At 47.0% G+C, this 24,005-nt stretch overlaps 2 protein-coding genes across 2 annotated transcripts in view; one reads left to right on the top strand and one right to left on the bottom strand.

The window, feature by feature from the left end:
* Rab7a (RAB7A, member RAS oncogene family) overlaps positions 1–4,488 on the top strand; it is a 51,254-nt gene extending 46,766 nt beyond the window's left edge. Inside the window, exon 6 of the mRNA XM_051203382.1 lies at positions 3,027–4,488. Within this exon, the coding sequence (XP_051059339.1) occupies positions 3,027–3,122 (96 nt within the window). The 3' untranslated portion in view covers positions 3,123–4,488. The remainder of the gene's footprint in view (positions 1–3,026) is intronic.
* Mgll (monoglyceride lipase) overlaps positions 1–24,005 on the bottom strand; it is an 883,522-nt gene that overhangs the window by 807,130 nt on the left and 52,387 nt on the right. The window lies entirely within an intron of this gene.

Here is a 24,005-nt window from a genome sequence, read left to right as displayed (position 1 = left end):
GAAGTTGAGTCACAGCTAGCATACCTTTCTTTTTGGCTTCATACAACTCAAGAAACACTTCTTTTCCCTCATCCCAGAAATGAGAGCTCAAACTCTAGTCCTTGCCCTTTCCTTCCTATGTATCTTCTGTGTCCAAATTGCTGGCTTCTCTGTGGCCAATTCTGGTCAGCAAGTCACTGGCTCTGCCTCCTGATTCAAAGTATAACTTGATTGGACAGTTTCAGGAGTGTCAGGGTGCTATCAGAATATCCCACAAATGTGGTCTTCTCTTTGAATGGCCAGAACAGAGTCTTGGCTGACCCTTTGCTCATTTTCATGAGGTTTGTTGTACTTTTTAATATTTCATCTCTTTCCTGGAAAGAGAGGAGGTAGGTCTCCAGATCAGGATAAATTTAGTATGGGGCTTTTTAATTCTCTGACTCTCCAGAGTCCTTATACCAACCCGTGGTCCTTTCAGAGGTAGTCCTCAGGAGTGTGTGCCAAGGGTGACCTTATGAACTCTTGGTAAGTAGATATTACCTCCACCTATTTCCAACTTCCTTTATTCCCCTCCCCAACTCTTTGCTTTTGAAGCCTTTGACCCTAGGGGAAAAGGCCATCTTAGCTGGTGTGTGCCTGCTTGACATTTCAGCACTTAGGGAGCTGAGGTAAGAAGAGAGGAGGGTGGCAATGCAAGGTTCAGGTCAGCCCGGGCTGCACAGAAAAAAAGAGACCAGATGTGGTAGAACATGCTATCATCCCGACATTTGGGTAGTGGAGGCAGAGGATCAGGAGTTTAAGGCCATCTTCAGCAACAAAGCAAATTTGAGGTCACCCTGGGGTGTAGAAGACCCTGTGTCTAACAAGAAAATGTCATCTTTCTGTCAGATACATTTTAAAGGTCTGGATGTAACTCAGCCTAGGTCCCTTTTCCCTTCTGAGAACCCACATTTCCAGTGGAGTGAGTGCTGAGAAGTAGCTGTTGTCCCCCTGAAGTGTGACCAGTTGTTAAAGCACTTGTGTTTTTCTAGAATTCCTAGACTCTTGGCCATGTCTGGGTTCCTTTACCTCAGGGGTTCTCAACCTTGCTAATGCTACAACCCTTTAATACAGTTCCTCGTGTTGTGGTGACATCCCCCCAACCATAAAAGTATTTCATTGCTGCTTCATGAATATGTGACCCCCAAATCCCAACCTACAAGTTCAGAACCATTGTTTTACCTGGACCATCTTTATTTCAGTATCTTTAGTGTATAGTTCTGCCTATCTGTAGCTAGCTCCCAGCCAAGAGAAAGCCTGTTGAGATTTTTGTTGGAATTGTAATATCTACTTGGGTGGGCCATAACAAAATACTATAGAGAAGGCAGCTTATACATATGACATTTTATTTTGTCACAGCTTTACAGTCTGGGAACAAGGTGAGAGGAGACTCTCTTGTCATGCAGATGGCTGTCTTCTTGCTGTGTCCAAACAAGGCTGCTTTGCTCAGGGAGCAAGTGTGATAAGCCCTGCGGGGTGTCTTAGTAACAACATAATATATATAGTAAGCTCTGGAGCTTGAGCTCTGTGAGTATGGAGTGCTCTCCTGGCATCCATAAGACCCTGGGATCCAGCTTTAGTATGACATAAACCTGCATGGTATTACATGCCTTGTAATCCCAGCACTGGATAGAGGCAGGAGGATTTAGGAGTTTTGATACATAGTGAGTTCAAGGCCAGCATGGGATACACATGAGGAGACCCATCTGAAAAAGAAATGTGAAAGTTCTATGAGGTCAGACAGACACCATAGATAACCTTGTCTAATCTGTACACTTAGGGCACAGGCACACTGGAAGTTAGGGCTTCTACATACAAACTTTGGGCTGTCTGCTTTTTGTGTTAAAGTACATATTAGTAATGACAGGAGTATAAATTTATTGTTACTTACAATAACGTCAAAACAACACAAATGTTCACCAACTGATGAGTGTCTAAACAAAGAGTGGTTTCTTCTACTACAAATGGATGCCATTCAGCCACAGACGCAAGACTCTCACAGAGGCTAAAATGAAGCTGTTCTCAGTAAGACCCTTTTGTCTTAGACATCCATTAAAAGGGAACTTTTCTAAGCGGGTATTGGTATGCTCACTTGTCATCCTCAGAAGCAGGAAGATTACCCACAAATCCAGGGCCAGGCTGATCTATAGAGTAAGGCCCTGTGAGAAGGGACTAGAAAAAAGCAGATAGGAATAGAAAGGAGACAGATCTAGGATGAAAGGCTCATTGGCAGAGCCTGCTTAGTTAGTGTATGTGAAGCCCTGGCTTCCACTCCTACATTTGGAGGGAAAAGGATGGCTGCTAAGCAGTACAGGGTTTCTTTTGGGGTGATGAGTGTTCGGAACTGATGTGATGGTGGTCCAGTTTTTCAGTACACTAAGACCACTGTACACACTTGGTATGCTGGACCCTAGTAAAGCTCCTACTGTATTCAGTATTTATGTATTCACCGCTACTTCATATTTTAGTAGCTATTGTGAATAAAATAAAATTACTGTTTAGGAAACTTTCCCTCTTGGGTACAGTGCTGAGGGGTGAGCCCCAAGGCTTGGTGTGTGGGCACTCAGTTCAAGTGTTAGTCCAAGAAGTGACTGAAGCCCACCATAGCTGCTCAGGCGGCACAGGTGATGACAGCACCCACAGGCCACAGTATGTGGGAAACAAGCCTTGGGAAGAAGAGAGACTAGCTCCTGGACAATAGTCCAGAAAATTCAGTGGGATGGTGGCATGGGGAGCATCCTGTTACCATGGAGCTGTGAGGAGCAGGGCCCTAGCTGACAGTTAACAACTGGCAGTACTGTGAGCCCAGCAGGTGTGTTACATGTGCTCAGAACATCAGTGAGCTTTCTTGGCTGCTGGTGTGGGTAGCTCCTGTTGACCAAACTTCCTTAGTCTGCCACCTCTGTGTGCACACATAGGACACATCTGTCCCTAAGCCAAGCTGAAGACTGGAATGTTCCTATGTACCATATCATCAACTTCTCTCTCTCTCCCCCTGCCCCCTCCAGGAAACAGAAGTGGAGCTGTACAATGAATTCCCTGAACCCATCAAACTGGACAAGAATGACCGGGTCAAGACCTCTGCAGAGAGCTGCAGTTGTTGAAGGGGCAGTGAGCACAGAGCAGAGTCCTTCACAGACCAAGAACACACGTAGGCCTTCAATATGCGTCCTTCCTCCTCTAAACAGAACAGAACGTGATCTCTCACATCCAGCTGCCAAAAGAAACTCCACCAAACACAGTTATCCACCATATGTGCATACATGTACAAACACATGCGCGCGCGCGCACACACACACACACACACACATGCACACGCACATACACACACACACAGACACACAGCAAGCAAACTCTAGCCTGTGCCTGACAGGCTCTTGGGGCAATTAGCCATCATGAGCTCTGTGTATGGCATATGGCAAAGACCCTGGGTGCTCTGGGGTGCAGTGGGCATGGAACGCTTACTCTTTTTGTCCACTGGAGAGTGAGAGAACTGTTCACAGTTCATCTGTGTCTAATTATCTGATTTTTTTTTTTTTTTTTTAACGGTCTTGTGGTCTTTTATCCCTACCCCTCCTTGAAGGTCCTGTGGGAAGGCTGGTGCCCCCGCTCCATTCTGAACAGGCTGTTTTGTATGTATCTGTTAATGCTTGTTACTTTTAACTAATCAGATCTTTTTACAGTATCCATTTATTATGTAATGCTTCTTAGAAAAGAATCTTATAGTACATGTTAATATATGCAACCAATTAAAATGTATAAATTAGTGTAAGGAATTCCTGGATTGTGTGTTTAAGTCCTCTAATGCAGGTGTGCAAGGTGGAGGGTTGAACCCTGCCTGGATTACAAGAGTGTTAGAGACTCAAATTTGGAAGTCCAGCTAGCGGCAGTATTCTGTACAGTAGAATTATGTACGCCTTTTATCAAAGACTTACGAGCCAAAAAGCTTTTCAGCTCTCCAGAGGGAAAACCGAACTAGACAGTTCCCTTCTGTGTCTAAATTTTCCAAAAGGTTGATTTGCATAATACAGTAGTATGTACAATGGATAAATTGCTGTTATTTCAGAAATTAAATTTGCATTTTTCCCTTTTCTGTTTTTCCCCCCTTCCGTTCAACACGTACTATGCCCTTTAGATCAATATCCTACTCTAAGAAGAAAAGGAGAACCCACCAGACCTGTCCTAGTGACTCTACCTTTGTTCTAGAAGGCGCTCCTTTCAGGGTTGTGGTACCTATAGGTTAGCAGACCCCTCCTCCTTTCCCCACTCCACCCAAGTGTGGCTCAGCACTAACCCACCTGTCTCTTGGGTTGAGCCCTGGCAGTTCTGTCCCCTTCCGAGATCCTGCCCTGCATCATGGCTTGCTTCCCGGAGCACACCCCCCTCCAGAAGTCTACATTCTAGGGTGTAGGCCGAGTTCTTCTGTAAAGACATGAACATGATGCCAATAAAATTTAACAGGAACAAAAACAGCTGCCCTGTCTTTTTTTTTTTTTTTTTTTTTTTTTTTTGGGCTTACAGACTTTGTGTGGGGACATTCTCTGTGTTCTTTGGAACCTCTTGGTACTTAGAGGCAGATGTGCCTTCATGCCTAACCCTAGAATATCTGCCCCCGTGTGGATGGATCTTTTTCTTAACCACAGTTTTGGGAAAGGTGGGACATGGAATGGAAAGCATGTTCCCTATGAACAGCAGCACCAAAATGCTTTATTGCTTTCAGATACAACTGTAGTCTGACTGTGGGGGGGGGGGGGGACGGGACTGTGTGTCTGTGTCTCCGTATCAGACAGATGGATTGAATGACTGGCACCAAATCACAGTTGTCACTTTTCACAGATTTTCTCTTCTGGTGACAGGAACCTGTCACCTAGCATACATAAACCCTGTGCTAAGCCTGAAAGACTGCCCCCTTGTGTCCATTTTAAATAGTAGTGATTCTTAGTGTGTCCACTGAGGTTGTACTGACCTGCTCCCCAGAACTGAACTGCCTTAGTTTACAGGATTCAGAATGTTCTTGTTGCTAGGGCAAACACATGCCACACCACTGACTGAGCACCACACCACCTGGAGTTTGTTCACTTTGTAGGGTTCACTTACAGCAACTGTTTCTCTTTTAGATCACCACGATAACAAAAGCTGAAAATGTGTGTGGTAATAGGAAGCTTCTCAGCATTGCCAGGCTGCACAGGCAGAGCTGGAATCATATTGCTCAAAGACTGAGTGCTCTAGCACAGACCCTGAACAAGATGGGATACTACTTTGCCACAATCAACAAAGCAGAGAAAAGGCATCCATATTGAAAAGGAAAACACCATCATGTCTTCCACAGTAGCATACTCATGCAGAAAACTGTTAGAGCTGATTGAGTCAGCAAGGAACAATCCTAATATTAGAATTCAGGCATCTGTACTGGCCTGTCCTTGGGGTCCTGACAGGATACGCCCTCAGCTGCAGCCATTAAGAGCACCACCTGTACATATTCACTATGTTCCCTTTTAAAAGGACCCTGCCCACCTCCCATCCTTCTTCCCCTTTTCTTTCTCCTCTCTCCTGCTCCTATCTCTGGAGGCTAGTCATCCCCCCTTCCCTTCCCCCTTTTTATGATCCCTTCCCCTAATAAAAAACCCTCTGCTTGAAACCTATGGCATGCCATCTTTCTCTCATATGCTGCTTGAATTATAACACCTGTAAACAAGCCAAGAAAAAGTACCACATTTATAAAATCATCAGAGATCAAAGGTTTTCTGTTTTGAGACAGGATCTCATGTCCCAGGCTGGCCTCATACTCATCATACTCACTGTGTAACTAAGGATGGCCTGAAATTATGCTCTGACTGCCTATGCACCTCCTTACTGCTGGATGACAGGTGGAAGCCACTATACTTGGTCCATGCAGTGTCAAGAATTGAACCTGAGGCTTCATTAATGCTGAATGAATACTACTAACTGAGCTACACATCTCTGGTTGCTCTTGCAGAGGTCCTGAGTCCAATTCCCAGCAACCACATGGTGGCTCACAACCACCTCCCAGACACTGCATACATAATAAATTAATTAATTAAAAAAAAAAAAGATTTGCTCAGTAGAAACAAGATGTGGCTGAAGCTAAGTATGGTGAGACACGACCTTATCACAGCCTCAGGGAAGCTGAGCCTAGAAGATTGTCCCCAGTTCAAAGCCAGTCAGGACTAAAATGAAACACTTGCTCAAAAACTTAAAATTCATAAATTAAAATAGCTTGGCAGAATAACATACACCTCTAATTCCAAAACCTGGGAAATGGAGGCAGAAAGGTTTGGGCATCTTGGTCCATAAAGCACCTCTGGCAGCAGGCCCTACCTTCAGTGCGGTATGTAGATCGGAATCACTGGAGAGGCTGGCATCCGTACACTTCATCATCCCTGCACTTGTAGGGTAGCCATGCCCATGAAAGTCCCACATGCATGGCTGGCCCTGAGTGGTAAGCCCAGGATCTGCTTCCAGGCATTTCAGGGCTGTTGGAATCAACAGACTCACTTCAAGGTCCCTCCCAGGCAGCTTCTAGAGAGGCAGAAAGTGAAGAAATTTATCATCTCATTTCCCAAGGGTTTTTGTTTGTTTGACCTGCCGCTTTTGGCTGTAGGTGGGTGCTGCAGTGTTGAATGGAGGGCTTCAGGCACAGGCACAGTGCCCCATCATGACAGCGTTTTTCTCGTAAAAAAAAAAAAAAAAAAAAAAAAATGTTAGAAACAGTGTAAACATCAGAGAATTGATGCCCTGGAACCAGCAGTTCTCAACCTATGGGTCTCAAACACCAGAAAACACATTCCCAAAGGTCTTAGGAACCCCCCCCACCATAAATTTATTTTAAAAACCACTTCAATAACTGTGATTTTGCTACTTATTCAGTATCTAAGACCATCAGACATAAGTGTTTTCCAATGGTTGTGACCCACAGGTTGAAAACCAATGCCTATTGGTTTGGACTTTCCTGCTGGGTGTTTGAGACCATAGATGTGTCCATAATTGTTTTTTGTTTGAAGATCTGGTCCCCAGGGGTCCCAGACTTGAGAGCCTTTGGCTCCTCTAGACCCCTGTACCGCATTTTCCATATATAAGTCAAAGGCCTTGCTTGACCTGGGCTTTGCTTGGAAACATGGAGCCTATTTTTCCTCTGTACTGACCCTCTGCTTTGTAGACTGCACACTGGGTATAGAGCTCACCATGGCCCTGAACAAAAGACTCCCCACAGTTAACATGTGAGAGATGCCCTACAGTCCCCCAAAATCTAATTGACTTTGGAGGGCAAGGTGCCTTTTCATCCCTCATGCCTCTGAATGTGGTTATTGAATAACCAGAAGGTTATTGTAACAACTGTGTGATAGTAGATAAAGCTTGTGCAAAAGCCCAGCACTTAAACTTTGATTAGATATATACATATTTGTTCTTCAAACCAATTCTTGTAATTAATACATAGAATAGACCAGTAACCATCCATTTAAGCCAAGGTCTGACATCAGCATATTGAACTCTGACCTACATACCTTATATAACTTGTTCAAGTCCTTGTCACTTTACAGCTTTCTTTTTATTTTTGGAAACATATCTAGCCATACTATGGAACATAACATCAATACCTCCTTAATAAAAGAAAGTTGAACTCAAACTTCATATATAATAAATTATCACCTGAACTATGTGGCTTTGTAATTTCCCATGTAAACCTTATAGAGAACACAGGACAGTCTTCATGCAGTACATGGAGTGATCTCCTGTAACTGCTTTTGATTTTGAATAGCAGCTTTATTATTTGTGAGATGAATAATAGTCTTTACTTTGGTTATTTTGCTGCCCTTTCTTCCTGTCTCAGTGTCAAGACCAGATTGACTTAAGGGGGCATTGGAAGACATTTTAAGACAAAACATGGTGGGTGGGAGGGCCAAATGCCACCTCCAGAGCCAGCATCTCAGTGAGGCCAAATAACACGTGACAATGTATACACAAAAGGAATTTGTTCCTCTCTAACATTGAACCTAGTGGTTTTCACTGAACAGGATACACATTACTGAGTCCAGGGACAACAACTGGGCTATGTGGTCAAGAAGGATCAAACTGACCTAAGTGTCTGCTTTACCAATGTCTAACATGAAGCTTTGAGTAGGCTTGGGGTGACAAGTGACTGGAAGTCTATAATACCCTCTACTGTCTAGAGTTGCTAAGAAGGCTCTGTGGATATGTGTGAGTCCCAGGGGGATATTGAGGCCATGCCTCCTGACCAGGAGAGAGACAGGGTTATTTGAGTTCCTGGGGATCTAATTGTGACACATGTTTGAGGAATAGCTAATTATACCTTTCTTGGAACCAGATAATTCTATCTGCAAAGAGATGGAGGAGGACAGAGAAGTCGATTGGGTCAGAGTTGCTGAGTCCAATAGGATGAGCTTGTTGAGTCTGTGAGCAACAAGCAACCAGGGGAAGGTCTTGTCTGTCCCAAGGAGAGGCCAGACTAAATGAGGGTTTCTACACCTTATCCATGGCTTAGTTTCTTCCTGTCTGCCTGTGTACTCCTTTAATAGACCACACAGTCTCTGAGAGGAACCAGAAAGCCCATTTGCTTATGTGATGGGTGCTGCTCCACCCCAGCCTGGAATGTGACTGATCACAGATTTGGGAGAGACAGCCAGATGTGGAAAGGAGAAAGGATCCAGCTCCTTAGCCTATTGGTATACTCTGGGAAGCCCAGTAGCCAGTACTGATCCATCCACCTACCAATGCAAAGTCATTTGCAGAAATCCCAGGGAAACAAATAGAACAAATACATACCCTCCTAATTTCAAGAGGGAAGAACCAGGGCACAATACAATGAGAGCCCAGTGTCCAGTGTCTAGACCCACGCATCATCCTGACCAGCACTTTTCCAGCTCTGCCTCTTGCAGCACACAGCTCATCTCAGGCCAGCTCCACTCCACAACTGCTACTGTTCTTGGTGGTCATCCCAGTCCTGGCATTTCCTGCAGCTCTTTTGCCACTAAGCCAGTGCCACTTGGGAAACTAAACACATTACCAAGTTTGGCTGCCAGTGTGGTCCCTCTGACTCCCTAGATTAACCTCGATGACACTGTTCTTTTATTAATCATGGCCAGTTCTTCAGCCCCAGAAACTACGGAGCACATGAATAGCCCTGAGTCTTTAAGGGACTCTCAAACTTCCCTCTGAACCTTCACAAGCCAAGCCTACTAGCCCACTACCAGCCACAGCTGGCAGCTCACAGGTTTGCCTGTGACATATTCCCATCTAGTCCTCAGATAACAATTGCTAGAATACATGTGACCTGTCTCTGAGACCAGTGTCATCCAACTGAAACAGGTTTCATACAGCTCACAGGTCCTTTCAGCCCTGGCCAACAAGGCTTCAGACACATGCTGGCCTGCCATTTGCCAACTAGTCTGCCCATTGCCCAACAGTAGCTCCTCATATCCACTTCTCCTCTTGGATCTCACTATAGTTACAGCCATCAGGACAAGCACTCAAGGTTGCAACAAGTAGCACCTGTAACCCTGTCCTCACAGAGAGGGCAACTCCTTAATGGCCTAAACCTACCCCTAGTCAGGTAGGAGTATCTAATTGGTAGGAAAATCATTCTTGGTACCAAGAATGCAAGGACACTCATGGCCACTAGAATAGCAGTATCTTCTGGCCTGCAGAAGTCCCTGCGATAGTGACCATGCCATGTTAGGCCAGGGGGAAGTAGTATCTGAAGTGGAACTAGATGCTATACACCCACCCTTAACCATGGGTAGCCAGACCTGGGAGAATCACCCCAGGTACTTAGAGCTGGCCACTCTGCCTTCAGAGTTCTCAAGTTTAACCCCTTGTTCTCCAGACCCTACAGTAGCAAGGGTTTTCTGCTACACCTAGTGAAACTGTTGCTTCTGGGGGCTCTCCTGAAGGTCCTCATATTGACAACTCTCAGCAGAAACTGAAGTACTTATGTGACACAGGAACTAACCTCCAAAGCTTCCCAGAGTAAGAAACCAGTCTGATCTCAGAACCCATGCAGTCTATGCACAGTGGCAGAGATTTAGTTAACCAGTGTACTGAAAAAATATCAGCATTACCTTCTTAGGCCATGATCAAGACATCACAGTGGGTAAGGACATAGTCTGGGGAGCCTTTGCTGATAACTGCTCGTCTGTAAGACAAAAGACATATGAGAATATCGTCCACATCCCTGTCTCCCTCTGCAGGGCGTCCTCTGGGTGTGGGTACCTGTATGCTCTTCTTTAGCTTCCATGAAAGAAGGGCAAGCCTGTTCAGAATTTTTGCTGGCTATGACCTTTTATATGTCCCAAGGCCTTATTGAATCCCTAGTCTTATAAGACCCAACATTCAAGAAAAACTCTGTAGAATATGTACTTCTTAAGTTTGTAAGCAAGCATAAGTATCTAGAGGAAATAACTTGCCACAGGTACCTGTATTTAGAGAATGGCAATGTCCTTTTTCCTCAGCTTGTCTACATCACATGATTGGAGAGTAAAGATGAAAGCATGGGTGCGCAGAGCGTGAAGAAGCAAGGCGAAAAGGGCAATGAGGCTTGGAGATGTGTCCTTTCTCTTTTCCCCAAAGACCGACTGTTCAAGTGCTGGGGATAGGAACCCAGTGCTCAGGCGTGTTTATAAAGCCTTCTTGCACTGGGCCCACAGCCAGTGCCTGCTGCAAGGCCAGCAGAGAGCTCTTCACTCAGTACAGACACAGGGAGGCCTGGGTTAGAGGAAGGGGTGTGTGTGGAGGGAGGCTTACAGTAGGCGGGTTGAGGCTAATAAGATCTGAGGGTGAGTGAATCAGTCCATACCCAGTGTTCTTCTCATGGTTCTTCCCCTTAAGTTCTCTCCAAAAGTCACTCACAAAGCTCTCTCTAAGATTGCTCCTCAGAAGTTCTCTCTAAAAATTTTCCCTCTAAAAGCTCTCTCTTAAATTTCTCTTTATAAGTTCTTCTTAAATTATTCTCCTTAAAAATTCTCTAAAAGTTCTTTTCCTCCCCACAAGGCTCCCAGCTTATATACCCAAACAGATAAAATTAACTTTCTGACAGTATTAAGAATATCAGGCATGCATATCTCTCAGATCCAGGAAGGCAGATAAGATCTTGAGAAAAGTGGGTGTCTCATGTCTCAGAGGGAAGATGTGACTTATGAAGTGCTCTGGCAAAACCAGGGCTAAATGGAGTGAGGGGCTATGTGAGGGGCTGTGTGAGATCTGAGGCTGCAGCTCTTATGGCTCTGAGGCCTTTTTTCAAGAATATAAAGCACCCATTGCATTTTCTGCATCAGAAGTTAATTGTGATGGGTTGATACCTAGAATATTAATCGCTACTTCTGTAATCAATGATAAAGGCTCTCAGCAATTTGTCATCCTGGTGCTGTTCCTCCACCATAGTCTCTGTCTCAGAGTTCACGTATGGATCACTCACACCTCTTTTGAGAGTAACAAGGAAGGCCAAGGCCAAGCCTCTGGTGGCCACGTAGGTCCCAGACAGGAAGGCCTTCAGCACCGCCAGCACCCATGGGTGATTCCTACACGGAGATGGGACCTTCCTTCCTGTCTCTGTCAGGCATGCCGTACCTGGAACTCAGAGCAATGCTGGCTGGCATCTACATAGGAAGGCAACTCCAGCTTTTGCCTGTGTATTAGGTGCAAGAAGCCGCTGAGCAAGTGTTCCCACAGCCACCTAATACCAGGGGCCTGCACCTAGCTATTCAAAGCTCACAGGAGGGCCCAAGAGCCAGGCATGGGGTGAGGTAGTTGTCTGGCAGGAGTGAGCTCCTCCCAAACATTCCCTCTCTGCCCATTCCTCCTTGGGAAAACTATCTGTTCCTTGGTGTCCATTTCTTGAGGTCCATGGCTTAGGAATGGTAGCCTAAGTGTCTACCTTGGTTCTCAAGGGAACAATCTCTTTCCAGCCATAAAAGGTCAGATCACCCCACTCCATTGGAGCCCCAGCCCTGATAGGTGTGGGAGTTTACTGGGTTCCACCCAGCTAGCCGTGGTTGGTGTGTCCTCTTGCTCAGAAGGGGCCCTTGGACCAGATGGCTCACAGCCAATTCAGTCCTTCTTTGAGATTTTCAGTCAAGTATATAATACATCTTGTCGTTCTTTTTCAAATCCTGGTGAACCCCAAGAAATACAACCAGAGAAGGCTGAGTTGCTTCTGACAGAAACAAAATGAACTGGTAAAGGTAGATGAAGCCCTGAGAAAAGAAAAGTAACAACTTTAAACACTCCTAGGGAGCCCATTTGCTACATTGATACTAGTTAGGTGTTTTAGGCCCTCCCCTTTCTCCTGACCATCTTGTCTAGATATGGTCTGACCTGGGAACAGCAAACCTACCTGAGCACTGGACCCACAGCATGGAACCACAGAACTGCCTTCAGTTTTGCTCTCATCTGAGGCCTTTGTTTCAAAACAGGGCCTTAGCCTCCTGTACTACCAGGCTGAGCAAAGATCAGTGTGGGTTTGGTTGGTTGGTTTGTTTTTAAGTATGATTGCACTTGCTGCTCTTTCAGAGGATCAATGTTATTTCCAGTACCCACCCTGCCATAACTCCAGCTGCAGACAGTCTGGTGTCCTTTTCTGGTATGTTCCCCCATTAGGGGGAAAAAGACTCTCTGTCTCTCTCTCTCTCTCCTCTCTGTCTCTGTCTCTGTCTCTCTCTCTCTCTCTCTCGCACACACACACACACACACACACACACACACACACACCACACACACCACACCTCTCCAGCAGGCCATGTAGCCTGGGGTCCACACTGCTTCTTCACACAGTGGTAGAACCTCTGTCCTATCCAACTCTAACCCTCATGAAGAGCTTCATTCACTTGTATTCTCTCCCAACAGGAGAGTCTGACCAGCCCTGAAAGGGATTTAACCAAAGCACTAGAGCACTGTGTTTTGCTCTGTTTTTGTTTATTTTATTTTTTTTTTTTTTTTGGTTTGTTGCCTTGGTGTTTTATCAGTTTTTTGTTGTTGTGTTGTTGTTCTGAGACAAATTTATCAGAAATAAAAAATTCCAGACTAGGGTTGTGAGTGTTTCTGCTTATGTGTTCCAGGCAAGTATTAGACCCACTGGTCCCAGTGGTCTGGATTTGAGATGAGGCATAGATACTGGAAGACAGGAATGGGCTTCCACCCTGTGGTCACTGGAGAAGCCAGCTCTGCCAGGTGGTCTTTGGTGGTTGGCACCCTGGAGGTCTGCTTACAGCCTAATCAGTCTCAGCACGAAGACACGGTAACCCTCTGGACAATTACATACCTGTACAGAGGGCCTCACACCCTCGGCCTCTCTGCCACTTGTAAGCATGGTCTAGTCTGGGGTAGCGGGTAAGCAGAGGTCTATGCAATGTTCTTTCAGTTTTCTAGACACAGAGTAAAAGAGGCACCTTAACCGGAGGTGTGGGAGGGAAGCAGTCCCCAAAGCAATGGCCTCAGGTTACCTGGAATATGGCCCAAACGGAACCCTTTGGGCCCTCTCTGGCTTCTGTCAGGAAGGCACTCACCAGATGGAACGGAGGAGGGCGGGGCTGCAAAGAATACTAGTGTGCCTAGCTGACCAGGCAGCAAACATTCCAACCCCCAACCCCCCTCCCTAGATGTACTGGCAGCTAACTTCTCTGGAGAAGGGTCTGTGAGTAGACATGGTGGCTTAGTGAATGGCTGCTGCACACGGTCTGCACTGGAGGCCGTGATGGGTGGGTGGGGGAAGTGTGGGTATCCATGGAGATGGGGTGGGGAGGGGGGCTGGGCGCTTGGCTTCCAACCGCTTCCCCAACTGCCAACGGCTGAGCTTCAAGGCAGTAGGGCACTGGGGGCTGCTGCTTCCCACAGCAGGGCCTGGGAGCTGGGCAGGTGGCTTGCCCTCTGCAGGCCAGGACAAACTTAGAAATAAGCCCTTCCTTCGTCCCTGCTAGCCTAAGATGGGCCTTGTGGGTCGCCTAACACACCCCTGGCGGCACCTAGGACACCCGGCACCAGGACTGAGTCCCAGTTACCGAGGACTTGGTTACACAGGCTGACTGATAGGACCAGGAGAGACTAGCTTGCACAGAAACACACAAAACTTGAAGTGTCCTGAAGGAAAGACATGCAAACGTCACAGGGCCCGGGGCCGGGCAACCCTACTTCAGATGGGGTGTTTGGAGAGGGCCTTTCTGTGGAGGGGCAGGGCGTGGGGAAGTGTTTGGGGATATTAGTGCAAATCGGAGGGGGGCGGGTGCTGACACCTCCTTCCAAAGACATTGAATTTCATCTCTACAGGGGCAGGGCCCAGTAAGGGGAAAAAAAGCCCAGGACCTCTATATTTGGCAGCAGTAGACCCACTCGGATGGGGCAAGGGCGGAGACTCATCGGATCAATGCCTCTGTGGACCAAGATACTCCCAGGAGTTTGATTCTCTCCCCCACCTTTTTTTCCCAGTTGAGGGTGGAAGGTCTCTGCACAACCTGGCTGCCTGGAGCTCACTATGTTGACCAGGCTGGCCTCCTCCTGCCCCTGCCTCCTCAGTGCTAGACTAAAGGCATGTGCCATCATGCCTGGCTCTCAGAAGTCTGACTCTTAAGTTTTGCCATTCACGCCTACAAAAGTGCCCAAAGCTTTCACCCATGGTGCTGGTCCTGGCCCAGGCCATCCAAGAACGAAAAGAGCCACCACCCAGAACCCATAGACACTGGCTGTTTGTGTTCTGCTGATCACAAATAGTTACCTATAGCACCAGAAAGATGCCATTAAAAAGCAACAAAATCAAAAACACCTTTTTATTTGAGGCTAGGGGTAGGGAGGCAGGACTGATTTTGTGTGTGTGTAACATTAGTGGAAAGCATGTCCTTGTACTCCCTAAAAGTTTGGGAATTTGCTACTTATACCATTTAGCCTAGACAAGAAACTGCGCCTTGCTTCCAAGTGAATCGCTAACACTACTGAAACCACAAGGCTTGTGCACAGTGATGGCACTAGCCAGACACAGGAGAGCCCCTGCCTCTTAGCTGGGTTGCTGTGCTCTGTCCTTGTCAGTTAGGGGCTCCTCACCGTCTGGATCAGTCTAAGGGACTAGGTCACCCCACAGGCAGCTCCTGGCTCTGGCTAGTGCTATTGGTGGGTGCTTTTACATGAGGAATATATATCCTTTGCTGAACTTTAAATAAAACTCACCCAAATCTAGTTTGAAAAGTTCTACGAGAGAAAAACCTAGTCTACTGATTTTGGTAATTTTTCTGTTTTTGGTGGCAGGATGGAACCTAGGCCCTCAAGATTACTAGGCAAGCGCTCACTGCTGAGCCCTTTCATCTCCCTTTGAGTAAAGACAATGTATAGAACAGTTTTTAGAGTAAAAAATGTGGGTTACAGAACTGAAACTTTCTTTGTCCAGGTCAGGGCCTGAAACCCTTGGGCAGGAGTTGGGGAGGGGGAGGGCACACAGAAGAATTCAAAATTTTTGTGAAATGAAGTTCTCTACCAAATATGCTTTATTCCTTATGCAGCCCTCACTGAGAAAAGGACAGAAATGGCCTTTTTGCTTTTTCATGGGGAACACGTCTCAAATAACATGCTGGATTTTATTGGGCATTGTTTACATAGGAGGTGACCTTATATAGAACAGACCCAGAGTCTAGAATTATCAAAAACTTTAATTTGTTCCTTCTCTTATGTCAGTAATACTCAGCTGGAGGACAGATAGTCTTGCGGCCTTATGAACCTTTTATAGGGGTTGGGGCCAGTATGTTCCTTAACCAACAAATAGCATGCCCTGTTCCCCAGGCTCCCTGAGGCAAGATAGTTTGTGGTACTGTTGCACAAATGCTATGTGGAGGCCCCCTGGGACACCTAAGGGTTGTCTTTGAGCCAGAGACCCAGGAAGCTAAGTGAAGCTCTTCTGTAACCCCTGTCCAACCCTGCAGCATCTCATCCCCCATAAAGTGATCTACTAAGTGCCTCTGTGTGACCCCTGCAAGGCTGAGGGCGGGAGTTGGACAATCTGCTTGGACTATATTCCAGATACGCCTCCCAGACCCTGTATCTTTGCTGGACCTCAGCTTCGTGTAAGACTGAAGCTGAGACAAGGCACAGGTGTGCCTAAGGGCCCTGGCCACCTCCTAAGGGCCACTTCTTGATGACACTCATGTCCTAGGTGTGGTAGGAGAACAGATGATGGCCCCTCTTCTGATGCTTCCCAGCAGTGCTAGGAGGGCCAGGGTTAGTGACGTTTGCTTTGCTTTTTAATTGTTCCTGAGTATAAGTCCAAGACAGAATGACATTTCTAGATTCCTATCCTTCAGTGTTATAAAGACCAAGTCTCTGTGACTGGAGGATGGATATTGCAGTCAATCAAAGATAATTTAGCCAGAGAAAGCTTGAATGAAAAGGAATCAGGATGACCTGTTGGGGAATGGCAAAGAAGAGATGTGGGGTCAGGGGTTAAGTCTAAGTGGTCAGCAGGGGTCAGGGTCTGAAGCACTGGGATCTAGGCAGAATACAGTGTTGCCGACTCACCTGAAGTCAGATGCCGCTGAGCGCCAAGTCTGTGTGACGCTGCCCATGTGTGTCTGCCATGCCAGCAAACGAAGCAACCGAGGCCCAGCAGCTGCTGACTGGCTCCTGAGTGGGGGAGTTCAGGGTCCCCAAGGTCTAACAGGATAAGGAGCTCTCTGTATTTAAAGGGAAGTTCTGTGTTCCTCACAGAGACACAGTTAGCTTTCTGCTAGGTTCTGAGGTAAGGTTCCACCACCTGCCCTGGTGGGTGGCCTAGACCCCATAAAGCACCTGGGTCCCCTTGTGGAGATAGTGACATGAAAGACTTAAGAGACTCAAAATCTGTTCTTGGCTTTGAATCGAATCTCATTCATTCAACAGATATTTATTGAGGGCCTACTATGTGCCGGGCAGTGTAGTAGTGAGCTACAGAGTCTTCCTCTAGCTAATGACAGGATCCCAGAAAGCGGTGGGCAAGTGAGCGCACTGCTTACATGGACCCAACAGTAAAGATTTGCTATCTGCCATTAGCCAGTCTCTCAAGCTTTAGTCCCCTCTTGCAGCTATCTGATACTGTTCTCAGGAACCCTGCCAGGGCCTGCCCTGCTGTCCTAGGTTGAAGTTTTTGCCCCCTTCCCTGACTCAAGTAAGGTCAGTGTCCAGCAAGATGGTAAATCTAGCTGACAGGTCTTGCTTGTTTCATTCTGATACCTAAGCCCTTGCACTGCAGCCTCTCAGCCCATCCTAGCTCCTTGGGGGGCCCATCACTTCTTCAGGGACAAAAACAAGGTGTGATTGGACTTGGACGGGGATGAGGGGTCCATTGGGAGAGTTCATGCAAGGCTGACAGCTCCCTCCCCACCAAGACTGTAAATGGCACCAGGTGAAGAGGGATGTCCCAAGACTTTAGTGGGAAGCTGGAGGGCTTCCAGCTCTGGCACTTAGCACAGATCATCAAGAATGAAGCCTAGCAACAGGTCTTTATTAACACACCCCTGAACAACCCTTTTTGAGCCAAAATACAGGAAGCAATAATTCCTAACTAAAGGTCATAGGGCAGGTGGCAGGGCCCAGGGCAGATAGGCAGTCAAGGCGGTCAGCAGGGACAGCAAGAGGCAAGGAGAAGCGCTTCCAGTGAGAACAGAAAACAGGAAGTGAACTTATGTCTGGGTTCAGCAGAGCTGCCCAGGAGCCGGAGAAGGATGGCAAAGGGTGGTGCTGTGCCAGCACAATAGGAAGATGGAGAAAGGCATCAAGACTGGCATGTGTAAGTCATTTAGCAAAGAAAGCTGGAAAGCCTATGTGGCCATGCTAAAGAAGGCAGTTGCCCTGTCGGTAACATAAAGGATCAGGGGTCTGTGGTGGCCACCTCAGGAGTGGCTTTTCTTTCTTAATAAACTGTCTCTATTTCTATCACTATTCATGTGGGCTGACAAATGGCTGAGGTGTTCATTAACATATCGAAGCAGACACTGGCCTCTCCCCCATCACCATGCAGTACCTGTGGCTCCTCCCAGCACTCCTCACCCTACTCTAACCGGCTCCCTCCCAGGAGCTGGGCTTCTGTGCTCCTCTGGCCCCTCTCCCAGCCATCTTGGCGACAGTAGCCTCTTGGTCTCTTGGCCCTGGCTGCCCCTCTTGGTTGGTGGCTCCTCTCTGGCTCTCTCGCCTCCTCTCCTCTCGTAGCCCAGTTTAGTCTGCCAGCCATGCTCAGACTGGACTCTCCCTCTGCCTGCTTTCTCCCCTATCTCTACAATAAACATCTCCTTACTTTAGTAGTCATGTCCTCCTCCTCTTATTTTTTCATTCATCTGGTGCTGAAACCTAGGAATGGCATAAATGAGCTCCCTACCAGGCAGGAAGCTGGGCCTCTGGGAACAGAGCTGCTAAGTGTTGTAGGAATCATTTGTTTCTGCCGGCTGCTGTCACCCACCAAATTTGATTCCAAATTCTAGAGTCCACTTCTTCAGCCACTAATCCCTGCCCCCATCTGTTCTAACCATTGTTCCCCACACTCTGTAAGCCTAGTTCACAGGTGCCCTCCAAACAGATATGTACACATACAGCACCAGAAACTAAAATGGGGCTTAAGGCACACAAAGAAAACCAGGAATCTGAGACCTGGCCTAGGTGGTGGTGTATGGATGTCCAAGGCATCAAGCACAGCAAGGGAGTGTCCATGTCCACCCTCAGATCTCTGCATGGCCCAGCACAGCTTCTGGAGGGAGGGGGGGACTTCTCGGGCACAGCACCCTAGAATGAGAACCCCGCATAGGCTGCAAGGGCCTCCAAGGTAAAGCCCTACCCTGCTGGCCCAGTCCTTTCCACAGGGACCAATTTAGGACAAGTTTGCTCAGAGCATAAAAGCCTTCTGCTTGGTTCCAGCACTGTCAGGGCCTCACACTGTTCTTCAACCTCTTAGACACTTCACTCGGCCTGGGTACTCGATTCCTTGACCAGCAAGGCCCCCCTGGTAGTTCATTGCCCAAACTGGAGGGTGGAGACAAAAGGTGTCCAAGCCCAATAAAAACACCACAACCAGGCTTCACAATATTCATTTGCATCTTAAAGACACCTTCCCCCACCATCCCAGCAGCTAAGACTTTTCCTTTGTGCTCCCTTCCTGGCCCAAAGCCACTGGACTTCCCTCAACCCATCTTGCCCTCTCTCCATTTGCCAGGCTCTGTCAGATATCTGGTTGGAGGCCTGTTAGAATCCAAATGAAACTGCGGCTCAGACATTACACCTGCAGTCTCCCCCCAGATACTGATGGGCACTGCCAAATGCCCAGATTTTCACTTAGAGAATTAGCTGTGGCTACTATGGTCACACATCCCCATCCTCGCCCCCTTCCCTGCTGTTTGCTGCAAAACGAGAGAGCCTGGCTTCAGGCTGTGATCCCCCATCCATCCTTCAGAAGATGTGAGGGACCCTGACTCTGTCTGCAGACTTGAACTCTCCTCGGACAGAGAGCCATACTGCTGTCTGTCTATCCATGGCATTAATAACTCTTCTGATCAACTCCTTACCCCCATAATCCATCTCACTGTCCTTCTTGAACCCCACTATTAGAGACCTTTCAGCTTGTAGGGTCAAGTGCCCCCACCACTCAGCCCAAGTTGTGGTGTCTTAACCGTGGTCCTCCTTCCCTGAGTCTGTTGCTGCTTCAGCCAGGCTGTACTTTGGTTCCTGTCAATCATTTTCTGAAGCTACTTTCTTCTACATGAAAATGAGAGTGGTTGGTACTCAAGCTGTTAGGACCAGGGCCTTAGCAGCCCAAGAAGTTCTACCATCAATCCTCAACAGGTCTATCAAACAAGCAGTAGAGAAAAAAAGATTTCGTGGCCACACAAGGAAGAGGGACAGATAGAGAGTTCTAGGACACCCACCCACAACTCTATCCTCCCTCCCTATCATCTTCTCCAGCATGGAGGTCAGACAAGTTGTCAGAATCCTGTGAAATCTCTTCCAGAAAACAAGCTCCTCCTCAGCCTTTTCCCTGCCTTAACAGGAGATTCTTGAAAACATTCCAACGTATTGGAAAATGTTGAGAGGCAGCAACAGGGACATATAAGTGGTTCTCAGCCTATAGGATTTAATGATTCTTTTTCAGGGATCACCTGAGACCTTTGGAAAACACAGATATTTACATCACAAAATTACAGTTATGAAGTAACAATGAAAATGATTTTATGGTTGGGGTCAGCACAAAGTGAGGACCTGTATTAAAGGAGCCGCAGTGCTGGGGGCGGGAGAAGCACTGTATAGCATCTTCATTCTTGTCATGACGGTACTGTTAGGGTTCAGAGGAGGCGCTAATCAGGATGTGCCACTTGCAGCAGCCTCTTCCAGCGGCTGAGAAGGAACAGCAAGCTCTCGCAACAAGAGCCCATGTATCTGTAGACCTCTGACAGATTCGGATGCCCTGTTTCCAAGAGAATGGCAGGCACACTAATTATTCCCTGCAGGAAGTTTACAGACCTCAGACTGCCAGGCTCCAGCACATGAGAATGAGAGTACCATGAATATAATGAGCCCCACCCAATCAGACATGTCAACCCTTCTGACTTTCCTTACAGCTTTGGAGTCAAGCATTCTTTCCCTGAGTGCAAGCAGGTACTGTGCCCATTCAACTGGGAGGTAGAAAACCTCCCCTTCTTCTGAAACCACTAAGAAGGGACTCCTACTCTGCCTAATGGGTCTGAGCTCTCTCCTCACAGCCCCCACATGCTCTTTCCATGGCATTAATATCCAAATAAATTCCTTACCCCAAATGGCAGTCTGCCTCAGTGTCTCCCTTGAGCCCAGTCCTCAAAAACTTTCAGTTACAAGATGCTGTCTGACTGGACATTGGGGGTGGGGGTGCTGCAGTCACAGCTCTGTTCTGAAGAGCTCACATCGGGAGAAATCAGATCCTGGGATTGCAGTTAAGCCTGCCAGCCTGAGTTTGATCCCCAGGACATACATGGTGGAATGAAAGAACTGGCTCTCATCTGGCGTCCTTTATACACATGTGGTAGCATGTAAACCCTCCCTTCCCACCCCACTAAATATAATTTTTAAAAAAATTAAATAGCAAGCCCCTATCTAGAAAAAAACATACAGACACAAAAGCAACAACAACAAGAAAAAACATTGGCTAGGGCCAAGCAGACAAGTAAACAGAGAAAGAGCATCTGCCCATGGAAGTGCTATGAAGGAAATAATACTGAGGTGCAGATGCCTTGAGGCCGGGGCCCTCCAGGGGGCAGTGGGCCCCTGTGGGGCTCACACTATCTGCTGAACAGACCCTGGAGTCTGTTAGCAGAGGTGGGCACCAAGCCCCTCTCACAGACCGGGAAGTGGGGGGGGGTGTTTGGACAGATGTGGGGCAGGGTTAGTTTGGGGATAGACTTGTCAGCAGCATCAGGAAGACACAGCCCAACACAGCTACCAGCCACCTAAAGGTTCCTTTGCCCCTAGACCTCCACATAGGTAAAGCAAGGTCCTCTCCTGCTTCTCAGAAAATATTTCCGAATGAGTCAGAGTGGAACAAAGCCAGTGAGTTTCAATATTGAGACAGTAAAAGTGAGGCAGGAGAGAAAGACAGGAAAGTGTGAGGCATGAGGAAAGAGGGGGCCCCTGTCCCTGTAACCTGGTTGAAGCCTCTCACCAGCAGAGAAGCAAGAATTCCAACGCAAGTAACTAATTATGGCCACTCTCGTTCCCCAGCTATGTAACCCTGTAATTTTCTAGGAATCTTATCAGAAACCCCCATTTCCAGGGAAAACACACACGCTGCACCCCTTCTATTGTCCTAGAGACTCCCGGTTTCAGCTAATCGGGTAATTCCATTCAAGGCACCTTTGGAGCCACCCTATAATCTCACTTATTAAAAAAAAAAAAAAAAAAAAAAAAAAAGATGGCTCAGTGGGTAAAGTGCTTCCTAATATGAAAATGATGAGGATCTGAGTTCAAATCTCCAGCACCCCCATACTAGCCCAGTAAGACAGCATGCCTCTAAAATCCCAATAATGGCACTGGCAGCAGGCAGACCCTGGCCCTGGAGTATCACTGGCCAGCCAGTCTAGTGCAATAGTTCTAGGTTCAGTGAGAAACAGTCTCAGAAAACAAGGTGGGGTGCTGGAAAGATAAGTCAGTGGTTAGAGCAGAGAATCCAAGTCCAGTTCCCAGCGCCCACAGGGTGGCTCCCAGCCATCTGTAATTGCAATTCCTGGAGATCCAATGCTTTCTTCTGAGGTCTGCACACATGTGGTACATAGACATACATGCAGGCAAAACATTTGTGGTGATATATTATTTATGATTTAATAAAGCTACTGGAGAACAAAATGCAAAGCTAGCCACAGTCATAGCCACAGAGCCAGGTACTGGTGACACACACAGACCTTCACTCCCAGCAGCCATACTAGCTAGCCATAGAGGCCCAGCAGCGGTGGCACACAGCTTTAATCCCAGGACTCAGGAGACAGCCAGACAGATCTCTGTTAGTTCAAGGCCACACTAAGCTACATAAAATTAATCCGGTCTAAAAGAGAAACAGCTCACACTAAGGTGGTCTCAGCCCTTGGGATCACACACCTTTAATCCCAGCATTTGGAGGGTGAAGACAGGAGTGATGTGGCTGGGTGAACAGAGGAATATAAGGCAGGAGAAGACAGGATCTAAGAGGACTGCAGTCTGCATTGCACTCTGAGGATTCATGGAGACAGGATCAACCATTTCAGTCTGAGGTAGAGATAAGAGCTAGTGGCTGTCTGCTTTGCATTTCCGACCTTAGGTTTGAACCCCAATATCTGTCTCTGGGTTTTTATTATTTGTGTTACAAACATTTATATACACAAAGTAAAATATCTTTAACAAATAAGATGGAGAGTGATGGAGAAGGATACCTACTTCTTTCTCTGCACATGCAGGGCTGAGCGTGTCCTCATGCGCATGGAGGAAGGGAAAGAGGGTTTCTTAGCCATCTTTTGAGATGTAACTTGAGAGCTACCAAATGGTACACACAGTTAATGATTACTAGGAGAACTCATCTTGGCTTCCTTACCGAAGCTCACATTCTAGTCTCCGGCATGCTTTCATTCTTTTGAGCATTCTTCTAATGATCTCCAGTTCTACTTCATAGTGTCTAATCCTGAAATTCTCTTCTACACCAAAACCAAAAATTAGTTGGTCCTGAGTAGAGATCCCTAAAAAAATTAAGGGAAGGAGTGTGATGGTGTGGAGCTGTATCTGTGTCCCTTTACCACTAACCTAAGGGTAATTAATACACAATTCCAAGACAAGGGTATGTGAAGGAAAAAAGTGGGGAAGGGAAGAGAAGGGGAGTGTGAAAGAGGGAAGGAAAGGAACAGGAAGGGTTAAGGGGAGGGGAATGGGTGGGAGATGTCTGGGTAAGAGCTCTGCTGTTGCTCAAGCAGGAGTAGCTGACTGCCAATCCCTGGTGCCCAGATAGGTCTGTCTGTGAACATCTGTAACTCAAGTATGGCCAAGGCAGAAAGAAAAGCAGATGCCTGGGGCTTGCCGGCCAGCCAGGCTAGCTGAATTGGGGAGCTCAAGTTTCAGTGGGAGACCATGTCTAAGAAGAAAAGGTACAGAGTGACCAAGAAAGACACCCAAGCCATGTGCACACACACACACACACACACACACACACACACGCACACAAACACACACACACACACACACACACGTCACACACGCGCGCGAAATCATACTCAAAGTGTCTATAACTACTAAGTTACATCCCTCAGAGGATATAATTTACAATACAGTGTAAAGATTTAAGCAAAGCGTAAAATGCAAGTAAAGTTTAAAAGTGGGGTAAAAATATATGATCTGGCTCACTTTTTAAAACTTAAATAATTTTCCTTTTGTGTCAAGTGGTGGTGCCACACAACTTTAATCCCGTACTTGGAAGGTAGAGACAGGTGGATTTCTGTGAGTTCAAGGCCAGCCTGATCTACAAAGCTAGCTCCTGGACA

This window comes from Phodopus roborovskii, unplaced genomic scaffold (genome assembly GCF_943737965.1).
Source record: "Phodopus roborovskii unplaced genomic scaffold, PHOROB, whole genome shotgun sequence".
Taxonomy (NCBI): domain Eukaryota; kingdom Metazoa; phylum Chordata; class Mammalia; order Rodentia; family Cricetidae; genus Phodopus; species Phodopus roborovskii.
This window is presented reverse-complemented; position numbering and strand designations above follow the sequence as displayed.